General features: G+C 55.8%; 2 protein-coding genes across 6 annotated transcripts in view; both read left to right on the top strand.

Moving 5' to 3' along the window:
• The first annotated feature begins 479 nt into the window (after positions 1 to 479).
• WNK3 (WNK lysine deficient protein kinase 3) lies at positions 480 to 24,818 on the top strand. 5 transcript variants are annotated; one of them, XM_085046296.1, is made up of 21 exons: positions 482 to 1,274; positions 4,166 to 4,338; positions 4,400 to 4,620; positions 5,913 to 6,070; positions 8,044 to 8,132; positions 8,211 to 8,430; positions 9,831 to 10,017; positions 11,501 to 11,634; positions 11,708 to 12,697; positions 12,770 to 13,054; positions 13,132 to 13,248; positions 13,836 to 13,946; positions 14,127 to 14,154; positions 14,246 to 14,320; positions 14,407 to 15,104; positions 16,161 to 16,287; positions 17,412 to 17,458; positions 18,998 to 19,194; positions 21,190 to 21,401; positions 22,990 to 23,108; positions 24,622 to 24,818. In XM_085046296.1, exons 1-21 carry the CDS (start codon positions 960 to 962, stop codon positions 24,745 to 24,747), a joined length of 4,629 nt encoding a protein of 1,542 aa, XP_084902422.1. In that variant the 5' UTR covers positions 482 to 959; the 3' UTR covers positions 24,748 to 24,818. The 5 variants fall into 5 exon arrangements, with proteins under 5 accessions (XP_084902423.1, XP_084902420.1, XP_084902422.1 ...); XM_085046295.1 differs by having other exon boundaries at positions 11,708 to 13,054; positions 14,407 to 14,988; positions 15,037 to 15,104; XM_085046294.1 differs by having other exon boundaries at positions 481 to 1,274; positions 11,708 to 13,054; positions 14,249 to 14,320.
• Positions 6,465 to 26,080, top strand: part of PHF8 (PHD finger protein 8) — a 60,059-nt gene continuing 40,443 nt past the window's right edge. The window contains exon 1 of the mRNA XM_085046326.1: positions 6,465 to 6,487. The gene's annotated coding sequence lies outside the window, so the exon portion shown is untranslated. The remainder of the gene's footprint in view (positions 6,488 to 26,080) is intronic.

The following is a 26,080-nucleotide window of genomic DNA, read 5'->3' as shown; positions in this document are numbered from 1 at the left end:
CACAGGGGGTATATGGGGACACGGGGGGGCATAGAAGGGGTACAGTGTTTTTAGGGTCTGGGGACTCTATGGGGTACAGGGGGGCACAGTACCTATAGGGGCTATAGGGGGCTCCATGGAGGCTATAGGGGGTTATAGTGGATCCATGGGGGGCTCAGGGTGGCACCCCAGGGCTATAGGGGGGCAGGACATGGCGGGCAGGGGCAGGGGGGCTATCGGGGCACACGGGACCTGCGGGGGGCTATAGGGGATGAGCTATAGCGGTACGGGGGGGGCACTGCTCACAGCCGCGCCTATAGCATCCATAGGGGCTGCGCGCCTATAGACCCCACTGCGGGGCGGGGGGGTGAGGAGGTACCTGGGGCGTCCTGGGGGCACCCTATAGGATCCTGGGGGGCACCTATAGGATCCTGGGGGCACCTATAGGATCCTGGGGGGCACCCATAGCATCCTGGGGGGCACCTGTAGGATCCTTAGGAGCACCTACAGCATCCATAGGGGGCGGGCGTACCTGTAGCATCCTTTGGGGAGGGGGGGCTGCCCCCGGAAGTCCTTCCTCCGCAGGAAGAGCAGCCGGTGTGCGGGGGGGGGGGCCGGGGGGATGCTTCAACCCCCCCCAGATTTCGGGGACCCCCCCAATTAACCCCGCCGCCCTGATTAATTAACCCCCCCCAGCCCGATTATCAGCCCCCGGCCCCACCGAAGCTGCTTTGTCCGTCCCGCAGGTGTCCCCCAGCGGGGAGGGGGTGACGCGGCCACCGCCGGTGACACCCGAGGGGGGGCGACACCCCTAAAAGCGAGGTGACCCCCCCCCAAAACCTCTCCGGACCCCCCAAACTTCCCCCTCCCCACCATCCGTAGGGGCAGCCGAGCCTCTCTGTCTGGGGAGGGGGCGGCGGCGGGGGGCGGAGGTCACCACCCCAAATTTTAACGGGGGGGTGGGGGGCTTGGGGACAACCATGGCCGCCGATCTTGGGGACCCCAAACCCCCCCCTTCCCCCCCCGCGCCCCCCAAACGCTTCTTCCGAAAAAGCGTGGAGGTGCTGGAGGAGGAGGAGGAGCGGGGGGAGCGCAGCGAGCCCAGCCCGAGGGGCGACCCCCGGCTCGGGGGGGGCGAGGAGGGCGAGGAGGAGGCGGAGATGAAGGCCGTGGCCACCTCGCCCGGCGGGCGTTTCCTCAAGTTCGACATCGAGCTGGGGCGCGGAGCGTTCAAGACGGTGTTCAAGGGTTTCGACACCGACACCTGGGTGGAGGTGGCTTGGTGTGAGCTGCAGGTGAGCCCGGGGTTCGGGGAGGGGGTTTGGGGGGTCGGGGAGTGGTGGGTTGGAGGGGAAATTGGGGTTTTTGGGGTGTGGTGGAAGGTGGGTTGGGTTTTTGGGGGTGGTGGAGGATCTTCTGAAGGTGGAGATGTCGCAAAAGTCATCCCCTCAAAGTGGTGTTGAAGAATTCTGAAGTCGATGAGACCCCAAATTTGCTGTGAATCCCCTGATTGGTTCCTCAAATTGGTGTTGAAGAAGTCTGAAGTCAATGAGACCCCAAATTCACCCTGAACCTCCTGATTGGTCCCTCAAACTCCAAATAATTCCAAAGCCATGATTGGCTCCTCAAACTCACCTCGAGGCTCTTCTGATGGTGATGAACCCCAAAATCCACCCATGAACCTTTGAGGTCACCTTGAACCCTTCCCAAAGATTGGGACACCCCAAAATTCATCACCAACCCCCTGATTGGCCCCTCAAACAGACCCCAAAATCACCGTGAACCCCACAGTTGGGGGATGATGATGATGATGATGATAAAGGTGACAATGACTAGAATTTGGAGATGATGATGATGGTGATGTTTGAAGGGATATTGGAACTGATGATGATGATGATTGCAATGATGATGACGTTGAGTGTGGGGTTTGGGGATGATGATGATGATGATGACAAAGGTGGTGACAATGACTAGAATTTGGAGATGATGATGGTGATGGTGATGTTTGAAGTGATATTGGAACTGATGATGATGATGATCACAATGATGATGACGTTGAGTGTGGGTTTAGGGATGATGATGATGATGATGAAGAAAAAAATCACAATGACAGTCTTGGAGTTTGGTGATGAAGATGATGATGACAGTGTTGATAATGATCATGACAATGATCCTGGGGTTTGGGGACAATGATGATGATGATGATACTGGAATTGGGGGATGATGATGATGATGATGATACTGGGGTTGGGGGATGATGATGATGATGATGATACTGGGGTTGGGGGATGACGATGATGATGATACTGGGGTTGGGGGATGACGATGATGATGATACTGGGGTTGGGGGATGACGATGATGATGATACTGGGGTTGGGGGATGACGATGATGATGATACTGGGGTTGGGGGATGACGATGATGATGATACTGGGGTTGGGGGATGACGATGATGATGATACTGGGGTTGGGGATGACGATGATGATGATACTGGGGTTGGGGGATGACGATGATGATGATACTGGGGTTGGGGGATGACGATGATGATGATACTGGGGTTGGGGGATGACGATGATGATGATACTGGGGTTGGGGGATGACGATGATGATGATACTGGGGTTGGGGGATGACGATGATGATGATACTGGGGTTGGGGGATGACGATGATGATGATACTGGAGTTGGAGAATGACGATAATGATGATGCTGGCAATGACACTGAGGTTTGAGGATGATGATGATGATGATAGTGGAGTTGGAGAATGATGATAATGATACTGGAATTGGGGGTGACGATGATCATAATGATGATGATACTGGAATTGGGGGTGACGATGATCATAATGATGATGATACTGGAATTGGGGGATGATGATGACGGTGGTAGTTATGATGATGATGATGATAACGATGACAATGACACTGGGGTTGGGGGATAGTGATGATGATGAAAATGGCGTTGGGGGATGATGATGATTGCAGTGACAATGACGATGATGATGTTAATAATGATGATGATGACTCTGGAGTTTGGGGATAGTAATGATGATGATGACACTGGAGTTGGGGGATAGTGATGATGATGATGAAACTGGGGTGATGATGATGATGGTTGTGGTGACAATGATGACGATGTTGATAATGATGATGATGACTCTGGAGCTTGGGGATAGTAATGATGATGATGATACTGGAGTTCGGAGGTCATGATGATGATTATGGTAACAATGAGAATGATGATGATGATGATGATGATGAAGACACTGGAGTTGGGGCATAGTGATGATGATGATGATGATATTGAGGTTGGGGGATGATGGTGATGATCATGGTGACAATGACAATGATGATTCTGGAGTTTGGGGATGATGATGATAATGATGCTGCTGCTGCTGATACTGGAGTTGGGGAGTGATGATGATGATACTGCGATTGGGGGATGAAGATGATGCTGAGGTTGGGAGATGATGATGATGGTGATGATGATGACACTGGAGTTGGGGGATAATAATGATGATGATACTGGGGTTGGGGAATGATGATGATGATTGTGGTAATGACGACAACAATGATGATGATGACAATAACGATGCTGATGATGATGACACTGGAGTTGAGGAGTGATGATGATGATATTGAGGTTGGGGGATGATGATGATGATTGTGGTGACAGTGACAATGATGATGATAACAATGCTGCTGATGATGATACTGGAATTGGGGAGTGATGATGATGATGATGGTGATCGTGGTGATGATGATGATGATGATGATGACAATGATAATGATGGTGACTCTGGAGTTTGGGGAAGATGCTGATGATGATCTTGGAGTTGGGGGATGATGATGATGATCGTGGTGACGATGACGATGATGATGATGATGATTCTGGAGTTTGGGGATGATGATGATGATGATAACAATGCTGATGATGATGATACTGGATTTGGGGAGTGATGATGATGATGATGATGGTGATCGTGGTGATGATGATGATGATAACAATGATAATGATGGTGACTCTGGAGTTTGGGGAAGAAGATGATGATGATCTTGGAGTTGGGGGATGATAATGATGATTGTCGTGATGATGATGATGATGATAACGATGACAATGACAACACCAACCCTGGAGTTCGGAGCCAACCCTGACCCTACACTTTGGGCCATATTTGCACCGCCAGGACCGCAAGCTGACCAAGGCCGAGCAGCAGCGCTTCAAGGAGGAAGCCGAGATGCTCAAGGGGTTGCAGCACCCCAACATCGTCCGTTTCTACGACTCCTGGGAGTCCTCCCTCCGCGGCAAGAAGTGCATCGTCCTCGTCACCGAGCTCATGACCTCGGGAACCCTCAAAACGTGAGTGGGGGGCGCGGGGGGCCGGGCTGGGGGTCCGCCCGTGGCTGATGCCGCCCCGCAGGTATCTCAAGAGGTTCAAGGTGATGAAGCCCAAGGTGCTGCGGAGTTGGTGCCGCCAGATCCTCAAGGGGCTGCAGTTCCTCCACACCCGAACTCCTCCCATCATCCACCGCGACCTCAAGTGCGACAATATTTTCATCACCGGCCCCACCGGCTCGGTGAAGATCGGCGATTTGGGTTTGGCCACCCTCATGCGCACGTCCTTCGCCAAGAGCGTCATCGGTGAGCGCTGTGGATCATCCTGGGGACCAAAAATGTGTCCCAAACACCACCCCTGACCCTCAGGACCACCCTGCGGACCCAAAAAGTGCCCCAAACGCCACCCCTGACCCCCAGGACCATCCTGGGGACCCAAAAAGTGTTCCCAAATGCCACCCCTGACCCCCAGGACCACCCTGGGGACCAAAAAAAGTGTCCTGAACACTACCCCTGACAGCTCCCCAATCCCGCAGGGACCCCCAGGACCACCCTGGGGACCAAAAAAGTGTCCCAAATGCCACCCCTGACCCTCAGGACCACCCTGAGGACCAGAAAAGTGTCCCAGACACCACCCCTGACAGCCCCCCGATCCTGCAGAGACCCCCAGGACCACCCTGGGGACCAAAAAATTGCCCCAAACGCCACCCCTGACCCCCAGGACCACCCTGGGGACCAAAAAAAGTGTCCCAAATGCCACCCTTGACTCCCAGGACCACCCTGAGGACCCAAAAAGTGTCCCAAACACCACCCCTGACCACCCCCCAGGACCCCCAGGATCCCCCAGGGACCCCCAGGATCACCCTAGGGACCAAAAGAGTGTCCCCAACACCACCCCTGACCCCCAGGACCACCTGGGGACCCAAAAAAGTGTCCCCAATGCCACCCCTAATCCCCAGGACCACCCTGGATACCCAAAAAGTGTCCCAAACGCCACCCCTGATGGCCCCCTGACCCTGCAGAGACCCCCAGGATCACCCTAGGGACCAAAAGAGTGTCCCAAACGTCACCCCTGACCCCCAGAACCACCCTAGGGACCAAAAAATGTCCCAAACGCCACCCCTGACCCCCAGGACCACCCTGGGGACCCAAAAAATGTCCCAAACACCACCCCTGACCCCCAGGACCACCCTGGATACCCAAAAAGTGTCCCAAACGCCATCCCTGACAGTCCCCTGACCCCGCAGAGACCCCCAGGACCACCCTAGGGACCAAATGAGTGTCCCAAATGCCACCCCTGACCCCCAGGACGACCCTGGGGACCAAAAATGTGTCCCAAATGCCACCCCTGACTGCCCCCCGACCCCGCAGGGACCCCCAGGACCACCCTGGGGACCCAAAAAAGTGTCCCAAATGCCACCCTTGACCCCCAGGACCACCCTGGGGACCCAAAAAAGTGTCCCAAATGCCACCCCTGACCCCCAGGACCACCCTGGGGACCCAAAAAAGTGTCCCAAATGCCACCCTTGACCCCCAGGACCACCCTGGGGACCCAAAAAATGTCCCAAACGCCACCCCTGACACCCCCTGACCCGCAGGGACCCCCGAGTTCATGGCGCCCGAGATGTACGAGGAGCGCTACGACGAGTCGGTGGACGTTTACGCCTTCGGGATGTGCATGTTGGAGATGGGAACGTCTGAGTATCCCTACTCGGAGTGCCAGAACGCGGCGCAGATCTACCGCAAAGTCACCAGCGTGGGTATCCCTGAGAGCCCTGTTTGGGGTTTTTTGGGGTGGTTTTTGGGGTTTTTTGGGGTCGTTTTTGGGTTTTTTGGGGGTTTTTGGGGTCGTTTTTGGGGTTTTTTGGGGTCATTTTTGGGGCCAGAACGCAGCACAGATCTACCGCAAAGTCACCAGCGTGGGTGTCACTGAGAGCCGTTTGGGGTTTTTGGGTTTTTTTGGGGTCATTTTTGGGGTTTTTTGGGGTCGTTCTTGGGGTTTTTTGGGGTCGTTTTTGGGGTTTTTTGGGGTGGTTTTTGAGGTGGTTTTTTGGGGCCAGAACGCGGCGCAGATCTACCGCAAAGTCACCAGCGTAGGTGTCACCCGAGACCCCTGTTTGGGGTTTTTTGGAGTAATTTTTTTGGTTTTTGGGGTCGTTTTTGGGGTGTTTTTTTGGGGCCAGAATGCGGCGCAGATCTACCGCAAAGTCACCAGGGTGGGTGTCGCTGAGAGCCCCGGTTGGGGTCTTTTGGGGTCGTTTTTGGGGTTTTTGGCGTGGTTTTTTGGGGCCAGAATGTGGTGCAGATCTACCGCAAAGTCACCACTGTGGGTATCACTGAGAGCCGTTTGGGGTTTTATTTGGGATGGTATTTGGGGTGGTTTTTGGGGTTTTTTGGGGTCATTTCTGGGGCTTTTTGGGGTCATTTCTGGGGTTTTTTGGGGTCATTTTTGGGGTGATTTTTGGGGCCAGAACGCGGCGCAGATCTACCGCAAAGTCACCAGCGTGAGTGTCACTGAGAGCCCCGGTTGGGGTTTTTTTGGGGTCGTTCTTGGGGTTTTTTGGGGTTGTTTTTGGGGTCGTTTTTGGGGTTTTTTGGGGTGGTTTTTGAGGTGGTTTTTTGGGGCCAGAACGCGGCGCAGATCTACCGCAAAGTCACCAGCGTAGGTGTCACCCGAGACCCCTGTTTGGGGTTTTTTGGGGTTTTATTTGGGGTGGTATTTGCGTGGTTTTTTGGGGCCAGAACGCAGCACAGATCTACCGCAAAGTCACCTGCGTGGGTGTCGCTGAGAGCCCCAGCTGGGGTTTTTTGGGGTCATTTTTGGGGCTTTTTGGGGTCATTTTTGGGGTTTTTTGGGGTCATTTTTGGGGCCAGAACACGGTGCAGATCTACCGCAAAGTCACCAGCGTGGGTGTCGCTGAGAGCCCCCTTTGGGGTGTTTTGGGGTCGTTTTTGGGGTTTTTTTGGGGCAGTTTTTGAGGTGTTTTTTTGGGGTGGTTTTTTTAGGTATTATTTAGGGCGGCTTTTTGGGATTTTTTTTGGGGGTGGTATTTGGGGTGGGTTTTTTGTGTGTTTTCTTGGGGTGCTTTTTTGGGTGGTTTTTTGGGGTTGTATTCGGGGTGCTTTTTTGAGATGCTTTTTTGGGGTGTTTTTTGGGATTTTTTTGGGGATGATTTTTGGGGCATTTTTTTTGAGGTGTTTGTTTGGGGCGCTTTTTTGAGGTGTTATTTAGGGCGGTTTTTTGGGCTTTTTTTGGGGTGGTATTTGGGGTGGTTTTTTGAGCCAATTTTCTGGAGTGGCTTTTTGGGGCAGTTTTTTTGGGATTTTTTTGGGGTGTTTTTTGGAGCTGGTTTTCTGGGGTGGTTTTCTGGGGCAATTTTTTTGGGGATTTTTTTGGGGTGGTTTTTTGAGCCAATTTTCTGGAGCGGTTTTTTGCGATTTATTTTTCTCCCGGCCGGTTTCTTGGGGCAGTTTTTTGGGATTTTTTGGGGGGGATTTTTTAGAGCTGATTTTCTGGGGTGGTTTTTTGTGGCAGTTTTTTTGGGGATTTTTTTGGGGTGGTTTTGAGCCGATTTTCTGGAGCAGTTTTTTGCGATTCATTTTTCTCCCGGGCGGTTTCTTGGGGCAGTTTTCTGGGGGGAATTTTGGGGGGGATTTTTTTCTGGGGCTATTTCTGGGACCTCTTTTTAATCCCAAACCTCCCCACCACCACCTCCTCCTCCCCACCAGGGCATCAAACCCGCCAGCTTCCACAAAGTCACCGACCCCGAGGTCAAGGAGATCATCGAGGGCTGCATCCGGCAGAACAAAGCCGAGAGGTGGGACACGGTGACACTGTCACCCCCGTGGCACCCCCAGGGGACACCCAGGGCTGACCACACCTCCTGTCCGGCCAGGCTGTCCATCCGGGACCTGCTGGACCACGCCTTCTTCGCCGAGGACACGGGGCTGCGCGTGGAGCTGGCCGAGGACGACGGCGGGCTGGACGCGGCGCTGGCGCTGAGGCTTTGGGTGGAAGATCCCAAAAAGCTGAAGGGGAAACACAAGGACAACGAGGCCATCGAGTTCAGCTTCAACCTGGAGGCTGATGTCCCCGAGGAGGTGGCCTATGAGATGGTGAGGCGCTCTGGGGACGCGGAAAGCCAGCGGGGTTGGATTGGGTTTGGGGTGGTTCTGCTGAAAGTTGGTGAAAATCCAAAATTGCTGCTTGAGCTCATTGTGAACATCCCCAGAGTGAGTGATCCCCAAAATTCACACAGGAATCCAAGAGCTGCCCTTGAAATTCCTGTTGAATTTCTTCCCAAGTGAATAATTCCCCAAAATTCACACAGGAATCCAAGAGCTGCCCTTGAAATTCCTGTTGAATTTCTTCCCAAGTGAATAATTCCCCAAAATTCACCCATGAATCCAAGAGTTGCCCTTGAAATTCCCGTTGAATTTCTTCCCAAGTGAATAATTCCCAAAAATTCACCCATGAATCCAAGAATTGACCTTTAAATTCTGGTTGAATTTCTTCCCAAACCAATAATTCCCCAAAATTCATCCCTGAGCCTCACCCTGAACCTCAACCTCAGCCTGATCCTTTCCCAAAACCAATGATGCCCCAAAATTCATCCTTAATCCTCTTCCAAAGCCAACAACCCCCCAAAATTCATCCTTAATCCTCTTCCAAAGCCAACAACCCCCCAAAATTCATCCTTGAACCTCTCCTAAAGCCAGCCACACCCAAAATTCATCCCTCAACCTCACCTTGAAACTTTCCCAAAGCCACAACACCCCAAAATTCATCCTTGAACCTCTTCCAAAACCAGTGACGCCCCAAAATTCATCCTTAATCGTCTTCCAAAGCCAACAATCTCCCCAAAATTCATCCCTCAACCTCACCTTGAACCTCTCCCAAAACCAATGACCTCCAAAATTCATCCTTGAGCCTTCTTCAAAGCCAACCACACCTCAAAATTCATCCTCAAACCTCTCCCTGATCCTCTCCCAAAACCAATGACCCCCAAAATTCATCCTTGAACCTCTCCCAAAACCAACAATCCCCAAAATTTGTCCTCAAACCTCTCCCTGATCCTCTCCCAAAGCTACCAACCCCAAAAATCCATCCTTGAACCTCTTCTAAAGCCAAAAACCCCCAAAATTCATCCTCAAACCTCTCCAAAAGCCACCACACCCCAAAAATTCATCCTTGAACCTCTTCTAAAGCCAAAAACCCCCAAAATTCATCCTCAAACCTCTCCAAAAGCCACCACACCCCAAAAATTCATCCTTGAACCTCTTCCAAAGCCCACAACCCCCAAAATTCATCCCTCAACCTAACCTCGAACCTCTCCCAAAACCAATAATTCCCCAAAATCCATCCTTGAACCTCTTCTAAAGCCAAAAACCCCCAAAATTCATCCTCAAACCTCTCCCAAAACCACCACACCCCAAAAATTCATCCTCGAACCTCTCCCAAAGCCACCAACCCACCCCCAAACCCCCCAGCACACCCCGTTTTTGCCCCCCGGCAGGTGAAGTCGGGGTTTTTCCACGAGAGCGACTCCAAGGCGGTGGCCAAGTCCATCCGGGACAGGCTGGCGCTGGTGAGGAAGACGAGGGAGAGGAAGCAGGCGGAGGGCAGGGGGGAGAGCGAGGACACCGAGGTGGATCAGCACGTCCGGCAGCAGCTGCTGCAGGAGCGACCGCGGCACGGGGCTGGTGAGAGCCGGGAGGGACCGTGGGCTTCGGGAGGGACCTGGGGTCACCAAAAGTGACCTTGGGGCATCAGGAGTGACCTTGGGTGACCAGAACTGACCGTGGGCATCAGGAGTGACCGTGGAGTGACTGTGGGGCATCAGGAGTGACCATGGGCATCAGAGCTGGTCATCAGAAGTGACCTTGGTTGGCCAGAAGTGACCTTGGGGCATCAGGAGTGACCTTGGGGCATCAGGAGTCGCCTTGTGTCCTCTGAAGTGACCTTGGGGCACTAGAAGTGACCGTGGGGCATCAGGAGTGACCTTGGGTCACCAAAAGTGACCTTGTGTCCTCTGAAGTGACCTTGGGGCATCAGGAGTGGCCTTGGGTCACCAAAAGTGACCTTGGGCATCAGGAATGTCCGTGGGGCATCAGGAGTGACCGTGGGCATCAGAGGTGGTCATCAGGAGTGACCTTGGGGCATCGGGAGTGACCTTGGGTGACCAGAAGTGACCTTGGGTGACCAGGAGTGACCGTGGGGCATCAGGAGTCACCGTGGGCATCAGGAGTGACCTTGTGTCCTCTGAAGTGGCTGTGGGGCATCAGGAGTGACCTTGGGGTATCAGAAGTGACAAGTGACCTTGGGGCATCAGAGCTGACCTTGGGTCATCAGAAGTGACCTTGGGGCATCAAAACTGACCTTCTGTCCTCAGAAGTGATTGTGGTCATCAGAAGTGACCTTGGGTCATTGGAAGTGACCTTGGTCATCAGAAGTGACCTTGGGTGACCAGAAGTGACCTTGGTCATCAGAGCTGACCATGGGTCATCAAAACTGCCCCTGGACCTTCAAAAGGGACCTCCGACCCCTCAGAACTGCCCCTGGGTCATCAGAACTGCCCCCAGCCCCCCAAAAATGACCCCCAAACTGCCCCCCAGCCCCAGTGAGACCCCCAAAGTGCCCCCAGGTCATCTGAACTGCACCCCAAACTGCCCCTGTGAGATCCCCAAACTGCCCCCAGCCCCTCAAACTGCCCCCCAAACTGCCCCTCAAACTGCCCCCCAAAACTGCCCCCAGCCCCTCAAACTGCCCCCAGCCCATCAAACTACCTCCAGCTCCCCAAACTGCCCCCAGCCCCCAAAATTGCCCCCAAACTGCCCCCAGCACCTCAAAACTGCCCCCAAACTGCCCCCAGCCCCCAAAATTGCCCCCAAACTGCCCCAACCCCAAAATTGCCCCCAAAACTGCCCCCAGCCCATCAAACTGCCCCCAAAACTGCCCCTGTGAGATCCCCAAACTGCCTCCAGCCCCCAAAACTGCCCCCAGCCCATCAAACTGCCCCCAAACTGCCCCCCAAAACTGCCCCCAGCCCCCAAAACTGCCCCTGTGAGATCCCCAAACTGCCTCCAGCCCCCCAAACTGCCCCCCAAGCTCCCCCGGTGAGACCCCAGAACTGCCCCCAGCCCCCCAAGCTGCCCCCAGCAGTGACACCCCTGTCCCTCCCCACAGCCGAGTGTCCCCAGGAGCTCGGAGCTCCCCCAGATGTCCTCGCTCCCTGTGGTGTCACCGGTGTCACCGGTGTCACCGAGCCGCAGCTCTGGGGGTCACCAGGGGACACCGTGCCACCCCCAGTGCCACCTCCGGTAAGTCCTGTCACCCTGGGGGGTCCCGGGGGGTCCTGGGGCCACCCCCTGGCACTGTGCTGTGTCCCCCCAGGGCACCGAGGGGACGGCGGAGGACGGAGCCACCGCGGAGCCACCCGAGGGGGACACTGGGGTCATTGTCACCTGCGGCTGTGGCGGGGGGGCTGTGGCAGGGGGGTCACAGCTGCAGGTGGCACCTGGGGCACCTGGGCCGGGGGTGACATTGCCAGCTCCGGGGGTGACACCAGCCCAAGGGATGCCACCTCCGACTGGAATGTCACCTTCAACTGGGATGTCACCAGCCCCAGGGGTGACACCAGCCCAAGGAATGCCACCTCCGACTGGAATGTCACCAGCCCCAGGGGTGACAGCTCTGACTGGAATGTCACCTTCAACTGGGATGTCACCAGCCCAAGGAGTGACACCAGCCCAAGGGATGCCACCTCCAGCTGGAATGCCACCAGTGCCAGGGGTGACACCAGCTCTGGGGGTGACACCAGCCCAGGGGATGCCACCTGGGCCAGGAGTGCCACCCCCGGCTGGGATGTCACCGCAGTTGGTCCCCATCGTGCAGCTGCCACCAGGGCTGGGAATGCCACCACCAGCTGGGATGTCACCAGCCCCAGGGATGCCACCAGCCCCAGGGATGGTGTCACAGCCAGTGGCCACCATGCAGCCACAGCTGGTGCCAGGGATGTCACCAGCTCCGGGGATGTCACCAGCTGTGGGGATGTCACCAGCTCTGGGGATGCCACCACTGTCCATTGTGCCACCAGCCATGGGGATGTCACCAGCCGTGGGGATGTCACCAGCCCAAGGGATGCCACCTCCATCTGTGATGCCACCAGCCCCAGGAGTGCCACCAACCCAAGCTCCACCCACAATGCCACCAGCCCTGGGGATGTCACAACCTCCAGAGATGCCACCACCATCCATGATGCCACCAGCCATGGGGATGCCACCAGCCCCGGGGGTGCCACCAGCTGCAGAGATGCCACCACCATCCCCAATGCTGCCAGTCCCAGCAATGCCACCAGCCCTGGGAATGTCACCAGCCCCAGAGGTGCCACCTCCATCCATGATGCCACCAGCCCAAGGGATGCCAACTTCATCCATGATGCCACCAGCCCTGGAGATGCCACCTCCATCCGTGATGCCACCAGCCATGGGGATGTCACCAGCCCCAGAAATGCCACCTCCATCCGTGATGCCAACAGCCATGGGGATGCCACCAGCCCCGGAGATGCCACCACCGTCCCCAAAGCCACACCCCCCGCTGCTCCCTGGCCCCGAGGAGCCCTCGGTGGCCGCCGATGGCTCGTCCCTGCTGCGTGTCCCCGATGTCCCCGAGGTGCCCCGTGGCAGGCAGCGCCGCGCCTCCTGCCAGCGCCCTGCGCGCTTCCAGCTCACCGTGCTGCAGGTCAGGGCTCGGGGGGTCCTGGGGGGACACGGCTGGGGACATCCCGGCACGGTCACCGTGTGTCACACCCCCGCCAGGTGTCATCGCCGGGGGACAACACGGTGGAGTGCCAGCTGGAGACTCATGACAGCAAGATGGTCACCTTCAAGTTCGACGCCGATGGGGACGCTCCTGAGGACATCGCCTGCTATATGGTGACACCCGAGTGACAAGCTGGGACCCTTGTCCGGGCTGTGTCCCCTCTCCCCAGGCCATGTTATCCCCAATCCGTGTCCCCCATCCGTGTCCCCTCCTCAATCTATGTCCCCAACCCATGTCCTCCTCTCCAACCCATGTCCCCTGTCTGTATCCCTTCGCCCAATTCATGTCCCCAGTCCGTGTCCCCTGTCCAGGCTGTGTCCCCTCCCCAGGGCTGTGTCCCCTCTCCCCAATTCATGTCCCCAATCCACGTCCCCTCCCCAGTCCATGTCACCAATCCCTGTCCCCCTCCCCAATCCATGTCCCCCATTGATGTCCCCTCCCTAACCCATGTCTGCCATCTATGTCCCCTCTCCAATCTGTGTCCCCTCTTCCCAATCCGTGTCTCCTATTGATGTCCCCTCCCTAGTCCCTGTCCCCTTCCCAATCCCTGTCCCCAGTGCATGTCACCTCCCCAGTCCCCAGTCCCTGTTCCCCATCCCTGTCCCCAATCCCCGTCCCCAATCCCTGTCCCCAGTCCCTGTCCCCATCCCAACGCCATGTCCCCAATGCATGTCACCTCCCCAACCCATGTCCCCTGCAGGTTGAGGACAATTTCTTGCTCGAGGCTGAGCGTGACAAGTTCATCGAGGAGCTCAAAGCCATCGTGGCTCAGGCCAGGGAGCTGCTGGGGACCCCCAGCCCGGACCCCCAGGTGACCCTCCTTGCTGTCCCCTCCCCCTCCTCGCTGTCCCCTCCCCCACCTGGCTGTCCCCTCCCCCTCCTCACTGTCCCCTCCCCTTCCCCACTGTCCCCTCCTCCTCCTCGCTGTCCCCTCCCTCTCCTCGCTGTCCCCTCCCCCCCCGGCTGACCCCTCCCCAACTGTCGCCCCCAGGTGGGACCCCCAGAGCCACCAGCGAGTGGTGAGTATCAGGGTGGGGGAGGGGAGGGGAGGGGGCTGCTCTCGCCCCTCCCCCACCCCGCTGACCCCCCGCCCCGCCCCTCCCCCCCCAGAAGGTCCCCAATCGTCACCCGTGGGACGCTGGAGGTTCTGCATCAACCAGACCATCCGCAACCGCGAGGCCACCGGTGCGTCCCCAGGGTGACACTGACCCCCTGTCACCCCCGCGGTGTCACCTGTCCCCTCTGTGACACCGGCTGTCCCCTCCCCGCAGGCCCCGGGGGACCTCAGCCCGCCCGGAGAGCTTTGGGGACATCCCAGGGGACAAAGGACACCGAGCCGGACACGGGTGTCCCCAAACGCCAGGAGCTCGATGTCCCCCAGGGGAATTTGGGGGTGACTGTCCCCAAAGCTGAGGAGCTTGGTGTCCCCCAAGTTGTCACCGGTCACCAGGAGGTGGCTGAAGCCGCAGGGCCGGAGAGGATTGACCCCAAACCCCAAGATCTGGGGTGTCCCCAAGGTCCGGCACGGAGTGTCCCCAGCGAGCAGGAGGGACTGAGCCACCTGGATGTCACTGTCCCCAAAGCCCCGGAGCTCGATGGCCACCGAGGAGCAGAGTCCATCCTCCCTGGGGACACAGAGCCAGGTGTCCCCCAGGGACAGGGGACAGGTGGCACCTGGGGGCAGCAGGGACATGGGGAGGCAGAGCTGGACGTGTCCCCAGAGCCAGGAACAGTTGTCACCGGAGCCCCAGAGCCAGGTGACCCCCAAGGACTGGGGACATTTGTCACCGGAGCTCCAGAGCCAGGTGACCCCCAAGGACTGGGGACAGTTGTCACCGGAGCCCCGGAGCCAGGTGACCCCCAAGGACTGGGGACATTTGTCACTGGACCCCTGGAGCCAGGTGACCCCCAAGGACTGGGGACATTCGTCACAGGTGCTTGGGGACAAGAGGGACCTGCAGGACCCGAGGTGAGTGTCCCCAACCCCAAGAGTCAAGGTGACCTCTGGTCCCCAAGGCCTCAGTGGCCCTCAGGGACCAGCGGTCACTGTCCCCCAAACCCCGAGTCCCCAGTGTCCCCAAACCCCAAGACCCCAATGACCCTAAATCCAAAGCCCTGATGTCCCCAAACCCAAAATCCTGAGAGCCTGATGACCCCAAACTGCCAACCTCAAGCCCCTGATGTTCCCCAAAACCCCAAAACCTTGATGATCCCAAACTCTCATTCCCACCCCATTCCCATCCCCAATCCTATTCCTATTCCTGTTCCCATCCCCATCCCATTTCTGTTTTCTCATCCCCAATCCCATTCCCATTTTCCCAATCCCATCCCCATCCCCATCTCAATCCCGTCCCATTCCCATTCCCTCATCCCTAATCCTAATCCCATTCCTGTTTTCCCATCCCCAATCCCAATCCCATCCCCATTTTCCCATTCCCATTTTCCCAATCCCATTCCAATTCCCCCATTCCCATTTTCCCATCCCATCCCCATTCCCAATCCCATTTTCCTGTTCCCAATCCCATCCCCATTTTCCCATTTTCCCAATCTCATTCCCAATCCCATTTTCCCACCTCACCCCCAACCCCATTTTCCCAACCCCAATCCCATTTTCCCAATCCCATTTTCCCAACCCCTATCCCATTTCCCCATCCCAATCCCATTTCCCCATCCCAACGCCATTTTCCCGTCTCCATTTCCAACCACAATCCCATTTTCCCGTTCCCGTCCCCAATCCCATCCCCATCCCCAATCCCATTTTCCTGTTCCCAATTCCATCCCCATTTTCCCACTTTCCCAATCCCTTTCCCAATCCCATTTCCCCCCTCCCAACCCCATTTTCCAATCCCAATCCCATTTCCCCAACCCCAATCCCATTTTCCCATTTTCCCACCCCAATCCCATTTTCCCAACCCCAACCCCATTTTCCCAATCCCATTTCCCCATCCCAACCCCATTTCCCCGACCCCAATCCCATTTCCCCAATCCCAACCCCATGTTCCCATTTCCCACCCCGTTCCCGCAGCCCCCCGGCCGCCCCTCTCCCGCTGGCTCCTCGTTCCCGCTGGCTCTCTGCCCTCGCCTGCGCAGTCCCCGCAAGGCTTGGGGGCGACGCTTCCGGAGCTGGACGCGCCGCCTGCGACCCCACACAGGTACGGGAGACCCCGGGGTCACCCTGAACCCCTGATGTGACCCCTGTGTAACCCTGAACCCCATCTGTGACCCCTAAACCCCAGATGTGTCCCTAAACCCCATTTGTGCCCCTGTGTAACCCTGAACCCCAGATGTGACCCCTAAACCCCAGATGTGACCCTAAACCCCATATGTGACCCCTAAACCCCATATTGCCCCCTAAACCCCATCTGTGCCCCTGTGTAACCCTAGACCCCGTTGTGACCCTAAACCCCATCTGTGATCCCTAAACCCCATATGTGCCCCTAAAGCCCATATTGCCCCCTAAACCCCATATATGCCCCCTGTGTAACCCTAAACCCCAGATGTGACCCTAAACCCCATCTGTGATCCCCAAACCCCATCTGTGATCCCTAAACCCCAGATGTGACCCTAAACCCCATCTGTGACCCTGAACCCCATCTGTGTTCCCTACGTACACCCAAATCCTGTAAGTGCCCACCATGTACCCTTAAACCCCATATGTGTCCCTATGTAACCCTAAACCCCATAAATACCCACTGTGTGACCCTAAACCCCATATGTACCCCTAAACCCCATAAGTGTTCCCTATGTACACCTAAATCCTATAAGTGCCCACCGTGTGTACCTAAACCCTATATGTGCCCCTATGTAACCCTAAACCCCATAAGTGCCCCAGGTGTAACCCTAAACCCTATATGTGCCCCCTGTGTAACCCTAAACCCCATAAGTGCTGCTGTGTAACCCTAAACCCCATATGTACCCCCTCAACCCTATATGTGCCCCCATGTACCCCTAAACCCCATAAGTACCCACTGTGTGACCCTAAATCCCATATGGACCCCCTAAACCCTATATGTGTCCCCTATGTAACCCTAAACCCCATAAGTGCCCCCAAGTACCCCTAAACCCCATATGTGTTCCCTATGTACACCTAAACCCCATAAGTGCCCCCTGAACCCCATAAGTGCCCCTGTGTATCCTTAAACCCCATATGTGTCCCCTATGTAACCCTAAACCCCATAAATGACCCCAACTACCCCTAAACCCCATAAATGACCCCAACTACCCCTAAACCCCATAAGTGCCCCCCAAGATCCCATTAACCCCTCCTGTCCCGCAGAGGATCCAGAGGAACTCGGGGACCTCCCAAGGCGAGGGCACTGCCAGGTGGGTGGTGACCCCAAAAACTGCCCGGGGACCCCAAAAACTGCCCAGGGACCCCAAAAACCTACAGGGACCCCAAAAACTGCCCGGGGACCCCAAAAACTGCCCTGGGACCCCAAAAACTGCCCGGGGACCCCAAAAACTGCCCGGGGATTCCCAAAAACCTACAGGGACCCCAAAAACTGCCCTGGGACCCCAAAAACTGCCGATGGACCCCAAAAACTGCCCTGGGACCCCAAAAATTCTACAGGGACCCCAAAAACTGCCCTGGGACCCCAAAAACTGCCCAGGGACCCTAAAAATTCTACAGGGACCTCAAAAACTGCTCTGGGACCCCCAAAAATCTACAGGGACCCCAAAAACTGCTCGGGGATTCCCAAAAACCTACAGGGACCCCAAATTTGCCCCTAAAACTGCCCCAAGGGACCCCAAACCACCCTCAGGGCTCCCAGAAATCCACAGAGACCCCAAATTTGTCCCCCTGAGACCCTAAAAGTGCCCCAGAGATGACCCCAAACTGCCCCAAGGGACCCCAAAGTTCCCCTGGGACTCTCAGAAATTCACAGGGACCCTAAATCTGCCCCTAAAATTGCCCCAAGGGACCCCAAATCTGCCCCTAAAACTACCCCAAAGACCCCCAAACCACCCCTAGAGATCCCAGAAATTCACGGGGACCCCAAATCTGCCCGAGGGACCCTAAAACTGTCCCAGGGACCCTAAAACTGCCCCAGAGATGACCCCAAACTGCCCCAAGGGACCCCAAAGTTCCCTTAGGACTCCCAAAAATTCACAGGGACCCCAAATCTGCCCCTAAAACTGCCCCGAGGGACCCTAAAACTGCCCCAGAGATGACCCCAAACTGTCCCAAGAAACCCCAAACTACCCCAAGGAACCTCAAAACCACCCCTAGGACTCCCAGGGACCCCAAATTCGTCCCCTGAGACCCTAAAAGTGCCCCAGGGATGACCCCAAACTATCTCAAGAGACCCCAAAAGTGCTCCAGGGACCCTAAAACTTCCCCTGGGACTCCCAGAAATTCACAGGGACCCCAAATCTGCCCCTAAAATTGCCCCAAGGGACCCCAAACTATCCCAAGAAACTCCAAATTACCCCAAGGAACCCCAAACTGCCCCAGGGACCCCCAAACCACCCCTAGGACTCCCAGGGACCCCAAATTTGTCTCATGAGACCCTAAAAGTGCCCCAGGGATGACCCCAAACTATCTCAAGAGACCCCAGAACTGCCCCAGGGACCCTAAAACTACCCCAAGGACCCCCAAACTGCCCCAAGGGACCCTAAATCTGCCCCAGGGAACCCCAAACGATCCCAAGAGACCCCAGAACTACCCCAAGGACCCCCAAACTGCCCCAGGGACCCCAGAATTGCCCCAAGGACCCGCAAACTGCCCCAGAGACCCCACAAACTGCCACCCGGCACCCCAAATTCCCCCCCAAATTTTGGGGTTTGGGGGGAATTTCCCCCCAAAATTTCAGTGTTGGGGGAATTTTCGGGGGGAAAATCACCCCTCTCTCCCCTCCCCAGCCGCCCCCCGACCCCGAGGGGGATTGGGGGGATCCCCCCAGCTCGGGGAGCGAGAGTGGGGGGCTCGGGGGACCCCCGCACCCCCCCGGAGCCCCCCTGCACCCGCTGGGGTCCCCCGAGACCCCCCTGAGCAGCGACGGCGACTCGGAGCCCGAGGATGAGGCGCTGCGGGAGCAGCTGAGGAGGCTGCGGGAAAAGTGAGTCGGGGGGTTTTGGGGGGATTTGGGGGAGTTTTGGGGGGTCTTGGAGGGGTTGGAAGGGGATTTGAGGGGATTTTGGGGGTTTTCAGGGGGTTTTAGGGGTGTCCTGGAGGGGTTTGGGGAAATTTTGGGGCCACCTCGGGCACGTTTAGGAAATGCTGGAGCTGCTCCGGCAGCTTTCGAGGGTCCCGGGGGAGATTTTGGGGTGGATTTGGGGGATTTTGTGGGGTCCTAGAGAGGTTTGAGGGGATCTGGAGGGGTTTTGGGGGGTCCTGGAGGGATTTTGGGGGGGTTTTAGGGGCGCCCCCGACCCTTCCCAGGCACATCCAGGAGCTGCGGGAGCTGCACCAGCGGCTCTTGGGGGTCCCGGGATGGATTTTGGGGGGTCCTGGAGGGATGTCGGGGAATTTTGGGGGGTCCTGGATAGGTTTGAGGGAATTTGGGGGAATTTTAGGGGGTCCTGGAGGGGTTTGGGGGATCCTGAGGGTTTTGGGGCAGTTGCGAGCATCCCCGACCCCTCCCAGGCACATGCAGGAGGTGCACCGGCTGCTCTTGGGGGTCCCGGGATGGATTTTGGGGGGTCCTGGCGGGGTTTGGAGGAATTTTGGGGTGTCCTGGAGGGGCTTGAGGGGAATTTGGGGTGTCCTGGAGGGTTTTGGGGAGTTTTGGGGGGTTTGAGGCGCCCTCGACCCCTTTCCAGGCACATCCAGGAGCTGCGGGGCTGCACCGGCGGCTCTTGGGGTCCGGGGGGTTTTGGGGGTCCTGGAGGATTTAGGGGAATTGGGTCCTAGGGGTTAGGAAGGGGATTTGGGGGAGTTTCAGGGGGTTTTAGGGGTGTCCTGGAGGGGTTTTGGGAAATTTTGGGGTGCATCGGGCAGAGTCCGGGAAATGCTGGAGCTGCACCGGCGGTTCTTGGGGGTCCCGGGGGGGACTTTGGGGGGTCCTGGAGGGGTTTGAGGAGGTTTTTGGGGGGTCCAGGAGGAGTCTGAGTGAATTTGGAGGGTTTTTGGGGGGTCCTGAAGGGATTTTGGGGAGTTTTTGGGGGGATTTTAGGACCTCCCAGGCACATCTAGAAGGCTTTGGAGCTACGGGAGCAGCAGGACCGGGAGCTGAACCAGCGGCTCTTGGGGGTCCCGGGATGGATTTTGGGGGTCCTGGAGGGATGTAGGGAATTTTGGGGGTCCTGGATAGGTTTGAGGGAATTTGGGGGAATTTTAGGGGTCCTGGAGGGGTTTTGGGGGATCCTGAAGAGGTTTTGGGGCAATTTGCGAGCATCCCCGACCCCTCCCAGGCACATGCAGGAGGTGCACCGGCTGCTCTTGGGGGTCCCGGGGGGATTTTGGGGTGGTTTTGGGGGTCCTGGAGGGGTTTGAGGAGGTTTTTGGGGGGTCCTGAAGGAATTTTGGGGGATTTTTTTGGGGGTGTTTGGGGGAATTTTGGGGTCCCCAGGCACATCCAAGAGGTTTTGGAGCTGCGGGCTCGGCAGGACCGGGAGCTGAACTGGCGGCTCTTGGGGTTCCCGGGATGGATTTTGGGGTGGTTTTAGGGTATTTTGGGGTGATTTGAGGCGGTTTTGGGGTGGTTTAGGGTGGATTTTAGGGTTTTAGGGTTTTTGGTGACCCCCAGGCACATCCAGGAGGTTGTGGAGCTCCGAGCTCGGCAGGACCGGGAGCTGCACCGGCGGCTTTTTGGGGTCCCGGGATGGATTTTGGGGTGGTTTTCGGGTATTTTGGGGTGATTTGAGGCGGTTTTGGGGTATTTTGGGGTGGTTTAGGGTGGATTTTAGGGTTTTAGGGTTTTTGGTGACCCCCAGGCACATCCAGGAGGTTGTGGAACTCCGAGCTCGGCAGGACCGGGAGCTGCACCGGCGGCTCTCGGGGTGGATTTTTGGGGTGGTTTTAGGGTATCTTGGGGTATTTTAGGTTGAATTTTGGGGTGATTTAGGGTGGATTTTAGGGTTTTCAGGGTTTTTAGGATTTTTATGACCCCCAGGCACATCCAGGAGGTTGTGGAGCTGCGGGCTCGGCAGGACCGGGAGCTGCGCGATCTCCACCGGAGGCTCCGAGCTCTCAAGGAGTCCCGCGCAGAGCCCCCGGAGCGGGGAGGGGGCGGCGCGACCCCCGCCCAGCGCGGCCTCGGCGGATCCCCGCGGAGACCTCGGGGCGCTCGGGCGAGAGGGCGGGGCAGGGGCGTGGCCCTGACAGGTTTGGCGGGAAAAATGGGGGTTTTTGGGGGGAGAGATGGGGGTTTGGGGGGAAAAATGGGGGTTTTGGGGAGAAAAATGGGGGTTTTGAGGGAAAAATGGGGATTTTGGGGCAGAAATGGGGATTTTGGGAGTAAAGAGGGGATTTTGGGGTGAAAATGGGGGGTTTGGGATGGTACATGGATTTTGAAATGGGGAATTTGGGCGGAAAATGAGGATTTTTGAGGAAAATGGGGGTTTTGGGGTGGACAGAGGGGGTTTTGGGGGGCAAGGGATTTGGGGTATAAAATGGGGATTTTAGGGTGTAAAAATGGGGATTTTGGGGAGAAATGGCGATTTTGGGGGCAAAATGGGGATTTTGGGGTGGAAAATGGGGCTTTTGGCGGGAAAAATGAGGGGTTTTGGGGAAAATGGGGATTTTGGGGTGGAAAAAGGGGTTTTGGGGAGGAATATGGGGGTTTGGGGGAGCTAAGGGATTTTGGGATGGACAATGGGGGTTTTGGGATGGAAAATGGGGATTTTGGGGGAAGTGGGAAAAATGGGGATTTGGAGATGGAAAATGGGGAAAAAATGGGGTTTGGGGGAGAAAAATGGGGATTTGGGGATGGAAAATGGGGATTTGGGGTGGGAGGATTGGGATTGTGGGGAGATTGGTAAAAACAAAATTGGGGATTTTGGGGTGAAAAATGGGGATTTGGGGGTGAAAAATGGGGATTTGAGGGAGAAAAATGGGGAAAAAATGGGGTTTTGGGGACAGAAAATGGGGATTTGGGGGAGATTTGAGGGGAAAAATGGGGATTTTGGGGTGAAAATGAGGAAAAAATGGGGATTTGGGGACAGAAAATGGGGATTTTGGGGTGAAAATGGGGAAAAAAATGGGGATTTGGGGACAGAAAATGGGGATTTTGGAGTGAAAATGGGGAAAAAATGGGGATTTGGGGCTGGAAAATGGGGATTTGGGGGAAAAATAGGGGTTTTGGGGGGTAAGGGGATTTTGGGGTATAAATGGGGATTTTGGGGGAGGAATATGGGGTTTTGGGGGAAAAATGGGGATTTTGGGGTGGAAAATGGGGGTTTTGGGGTGCAAAAGAGGGGATTTGGGGTATAAGATGGGGATTTTGGGGAAAAATGGGGATTTTGGCTGGAAAAATGGGGGTTTGGGGAAAAATGGGGATTTTTGGGGGAAAGAGATTTTTGGGGAAAATGGGGGTTTGGGGGAAAAATGTGGATGTTGGGGTGTAAATGGGGATTTTAGGGGAAAAAAATGGGGATTTTTGGGGTGCAAAGAGAGGATTTTGGGGTACAAAGAGAGGATTTTGAGATGGAAAGAGGGGATTTTTGGGGGAAATGAGGGGATTTTGGGTCACAAAATGGGGATTTTTGGGGGGAAATGGGAATTTTGAGTTGCAAAGAGAGGATTTTGGGGTCAAAGAGGGGATTTTTGGGGGAAACGAGGGGATTTTGGGTTACAAAATGGGGATTTTGGGGTGCAAAATGGGGATTTTGAGGTGCAAAGAGCAGCTTTTGGGGGCGCAGGGTGGGATTTGGGGACACTTCCCCTCCCCAAAATCCCCTCCCTCTCCCCACAGAGGCCTCAGCCCCCTCCCCGAGCCCCCCGACCCCCCCTGCCCCCCCAAAAAAGGGGCTTTTCACCGACGACCTGCACAGGCTGGTGGATGAGTGGGTCCAGGACACGGCGCGGGCCCAGGTGGGGATTTTGGGGGACTGCACCCTGATTTTGGGGGGCTGGGGCATTTTTTTGGGGGACTGGGGGGATTCCTGTGATCCTTTTTGGGGGTCTGGGAGGCTGAACCCCATTTTTGGTGATCTGGGGGATCTTTTGGGGGGGTCTGGGGGGAACTTTTGGGGTCTGGGATGGCTTGGGGGACCTGAACTCAATCTTTTTGGGGTCTGGGGGATTCCTGCTCTCAATTTTGGGGTCTGGGAACACTTTTTGGGGGTCTGGGGGATCTTTTAGGGGTCTGGGGATTCCTGTGCTCCTTTTTGGGGTCTGGGGGTCTCTTGGGAGTCTGGGGATTTTTGGGGGTCTGGGGGATCTTTTTGGGGTCTGGGATGGCTTGAGGGGATCTGAACTCAATCTTTTGGGGGTCTGGGGGACTTTTTGGGGTCTGAGGGATTCCTGCATTCATTTTTTGGGGGATCTTCTGGGGCTTTAGGGAACTTTTTTGGGGTCTGGGGCTTCCTGAACTCCTTTTTGGGTGTCTGGGGGGAACTTTTTGGGGTCTGGGGGAACTTTTGGGGGTCTGGGGGTGCCTGAACTCATTTTTGGGGTCTGGAGGATCTTTTGGGATCTGGGGGATTCCTGCACCCTTTTTTGGGCATCTGGGAGGAACTTTTGGGGCTCTAAGATAACTTTTGGGGGCTCTGGGGATTCTGAACTCATTTTTGGGGTCTGGGGGAACTTTTTGGTGTCTAGGGGATCTTTTTGGGGGTCAGGATTCCTGCATTCATTTTGGGGTCAGGGGTAACTTTTGGGGTGCTGGGGATTCCTGCATTCATTTTTGGCATCTGGGGGATCTTCTGGGGCTCTAGGATAACTTTTGGGGGTCTGGGGATTCCTGAACTCATTTTGGGGGTCTGGGGGGAACTTTTGGGGGTCTAGGGGATCTTTTTGGGGTCTGGGGGATTCCTGCACCCTTTTTGTGGGTCTGGGGGAACTTTTGGGGGTCTGGGGGATTCCTGCATTCATTTTTGGGCATCTGGGGGGATCTTTGTGGGTCTGGGGGATCTTTTGTGGGTCTGGGGGAACTTTTGGGGCTCTGGGGATAACTTTTGGGGGGATCTGGGATTCCTGCACCCTTTTGGGGTCTGGGGGGAACTTTTGGGGCTCTAAGATAACTTTTGGGGGATCTGGGGATTCCTGCATTCATTTTGGGGGTCTGGGGGATCTTTTGGGGGTCTGGGGGAACTTTTGGGGCTCTGGAGGATCTTTTGGGGATCTGAGGGATTCCTGCACCCTTTTTTGTGGGTCTGGGGGGAACTTTTGGGGGGTCTGGGGGATTCCTGAACTCATTTTTGGGGGTCTGGGGGGAACTTTTGGGGGTCTGGAGGATCTTTTGGGGACCTGAGGGATTCCTGCACCCTTTTTTGTGGGTCTGGGGGGAACTTTTGGGGGTCTGGGGGGAACATTTGGGGCTCTAGGATAACTTTTGGGGTTCCTGGGTGTCCCCAAAACCTCACCCCCCCCTTTCCCCCCTCAGGCCACCTCCTCCTGGGTCTCCACCCTGCGCGGCTCCCGCCCCACTCCCCGAAAATGGGGGGAGCTGCCCCCCCCAAAACCCACCCTCCGAGGGGGGGGCAGCCCCCTCCCCCCGGGGGCAGAGTGAGGAGGGGGCCGGGACCCCCAAAATCCCCAAAAATCCCCCCAAAATCCCAAAAAATCCCATGATTTTCAACCCCCGAATCTCTTCGTTTCGCCCCAAAACCCCCTTGTTTCGCCTCCCCCACCAATTTCTATCCCCAAATGACCTCATTTCGCCCCAAAATCACCTTTTTTCACCCCAAAATCACAGTTTTTGGGGGGTCAGACTCCCTCCCGTGGTGTGACCCCTATTTACAACCCCAAAATTGCCTTATTTTGCCTTGAAATTCCACAAATCCCTTTTTTTGCTCCCCAATTTTCCACCTCAATTCACCCCCAAAATCCCCTTTTTAGGGTGCCTGACCTTTCTCACTTTGGGAACCCAATTTTTAACCCCAAAATCACCTCATTCTGACCCCAAATCACCTCATTTTCACCCCAAATCCTCCTTTTTCCTCTGCCCAGGTCGAATCCCCATTTTGCCCCCCAAAATCTCCCAATTTTACCCCAAAAATCCCCTATTTTTGTGGCTCATTCCCCCTTTCCAGTGCCCCAAAATCACCTCATTTCACCCCAAAACTCCCTTTTTTGTGCCCTTTGAGGTGACCCCAATTTTCTGTCCTAAATCCCTTTTTTTCCCCGAAAAATTCCCTTTTTTTGGGTCTTTTCCTCCCTCTGCATGAGGTCACCCCAATTTTTAGCCCCAAATCCCCTAATTTCACCCCAAAAATCCCTATTTTTGAGGCCTGCCCCCACCCTATTCCACCCCCTGAATGTGACGCCACTTTTTGGCCCCAAAATTGCCTTTTTTTCACCCCAAAACCCCATTTTTGGACCTATTTCCCCTTTTTTACCTCTCCCGTGACATTACCCCACTTTTTAACCCCCAAATCACAGAATTTCACCCCAAAAATCCCCTTTAGGGTTTGCCCTTCCCCTTAAGGATGTCATCCCAATTTTCAGCCCCAAAATCTCCTATTTTTCCCAAAATTTTCCCTCCAAAAAACCCATTTTTTGGGCATGTTGCCCTTGTTGTTCCCACACGAATTTACCCCAATTTTTAGCCCTTTTTTCACCCCAAAACAGAAACAGTTGACCCTCATCCTCTCATTTTCCCCCTCATTTACCCCAAAATGCCTTTTTTTCCCCCAAAAAACACCCCAGAGCCCCAAAATTCCAATTTTTCACCCCAAAACCCCATTTTTGGGCCTATTTTCCCCTTTTTTTACCTCTCCCAGACATCACCCCACTTCTTACCCCATAAATCACAGAATTTCACCCCAAAAATCCCCTTTCGGGTTTGTCCTTCCCCTCAAGGATGTCACCCCAATTTTCAGCCCCAAAATCTCCTATTTTTC

The sequence above is a fragment of the Lichenostomus cassidix genome, unplaced genomic scaffold (genome assembly GCF_008360975.1).
Source record: "Lichenostomus cassidix isolate B80296 unplaced genomic scaffold, HeHo_3.0 HiC_scaffold_40, whole genome shotgun sequence".
Lineage (NCBI taxonomy): Eukaryota > Metazoa > Chordata > Aves > Passeriformes > Meliphagidae > Lichenostomus > Lichenostomus cassidix.
Note: the sequence above shows the minus strand (reverse complement) of the source record. Positions and strands in the feature narration are given on the sequence as shown.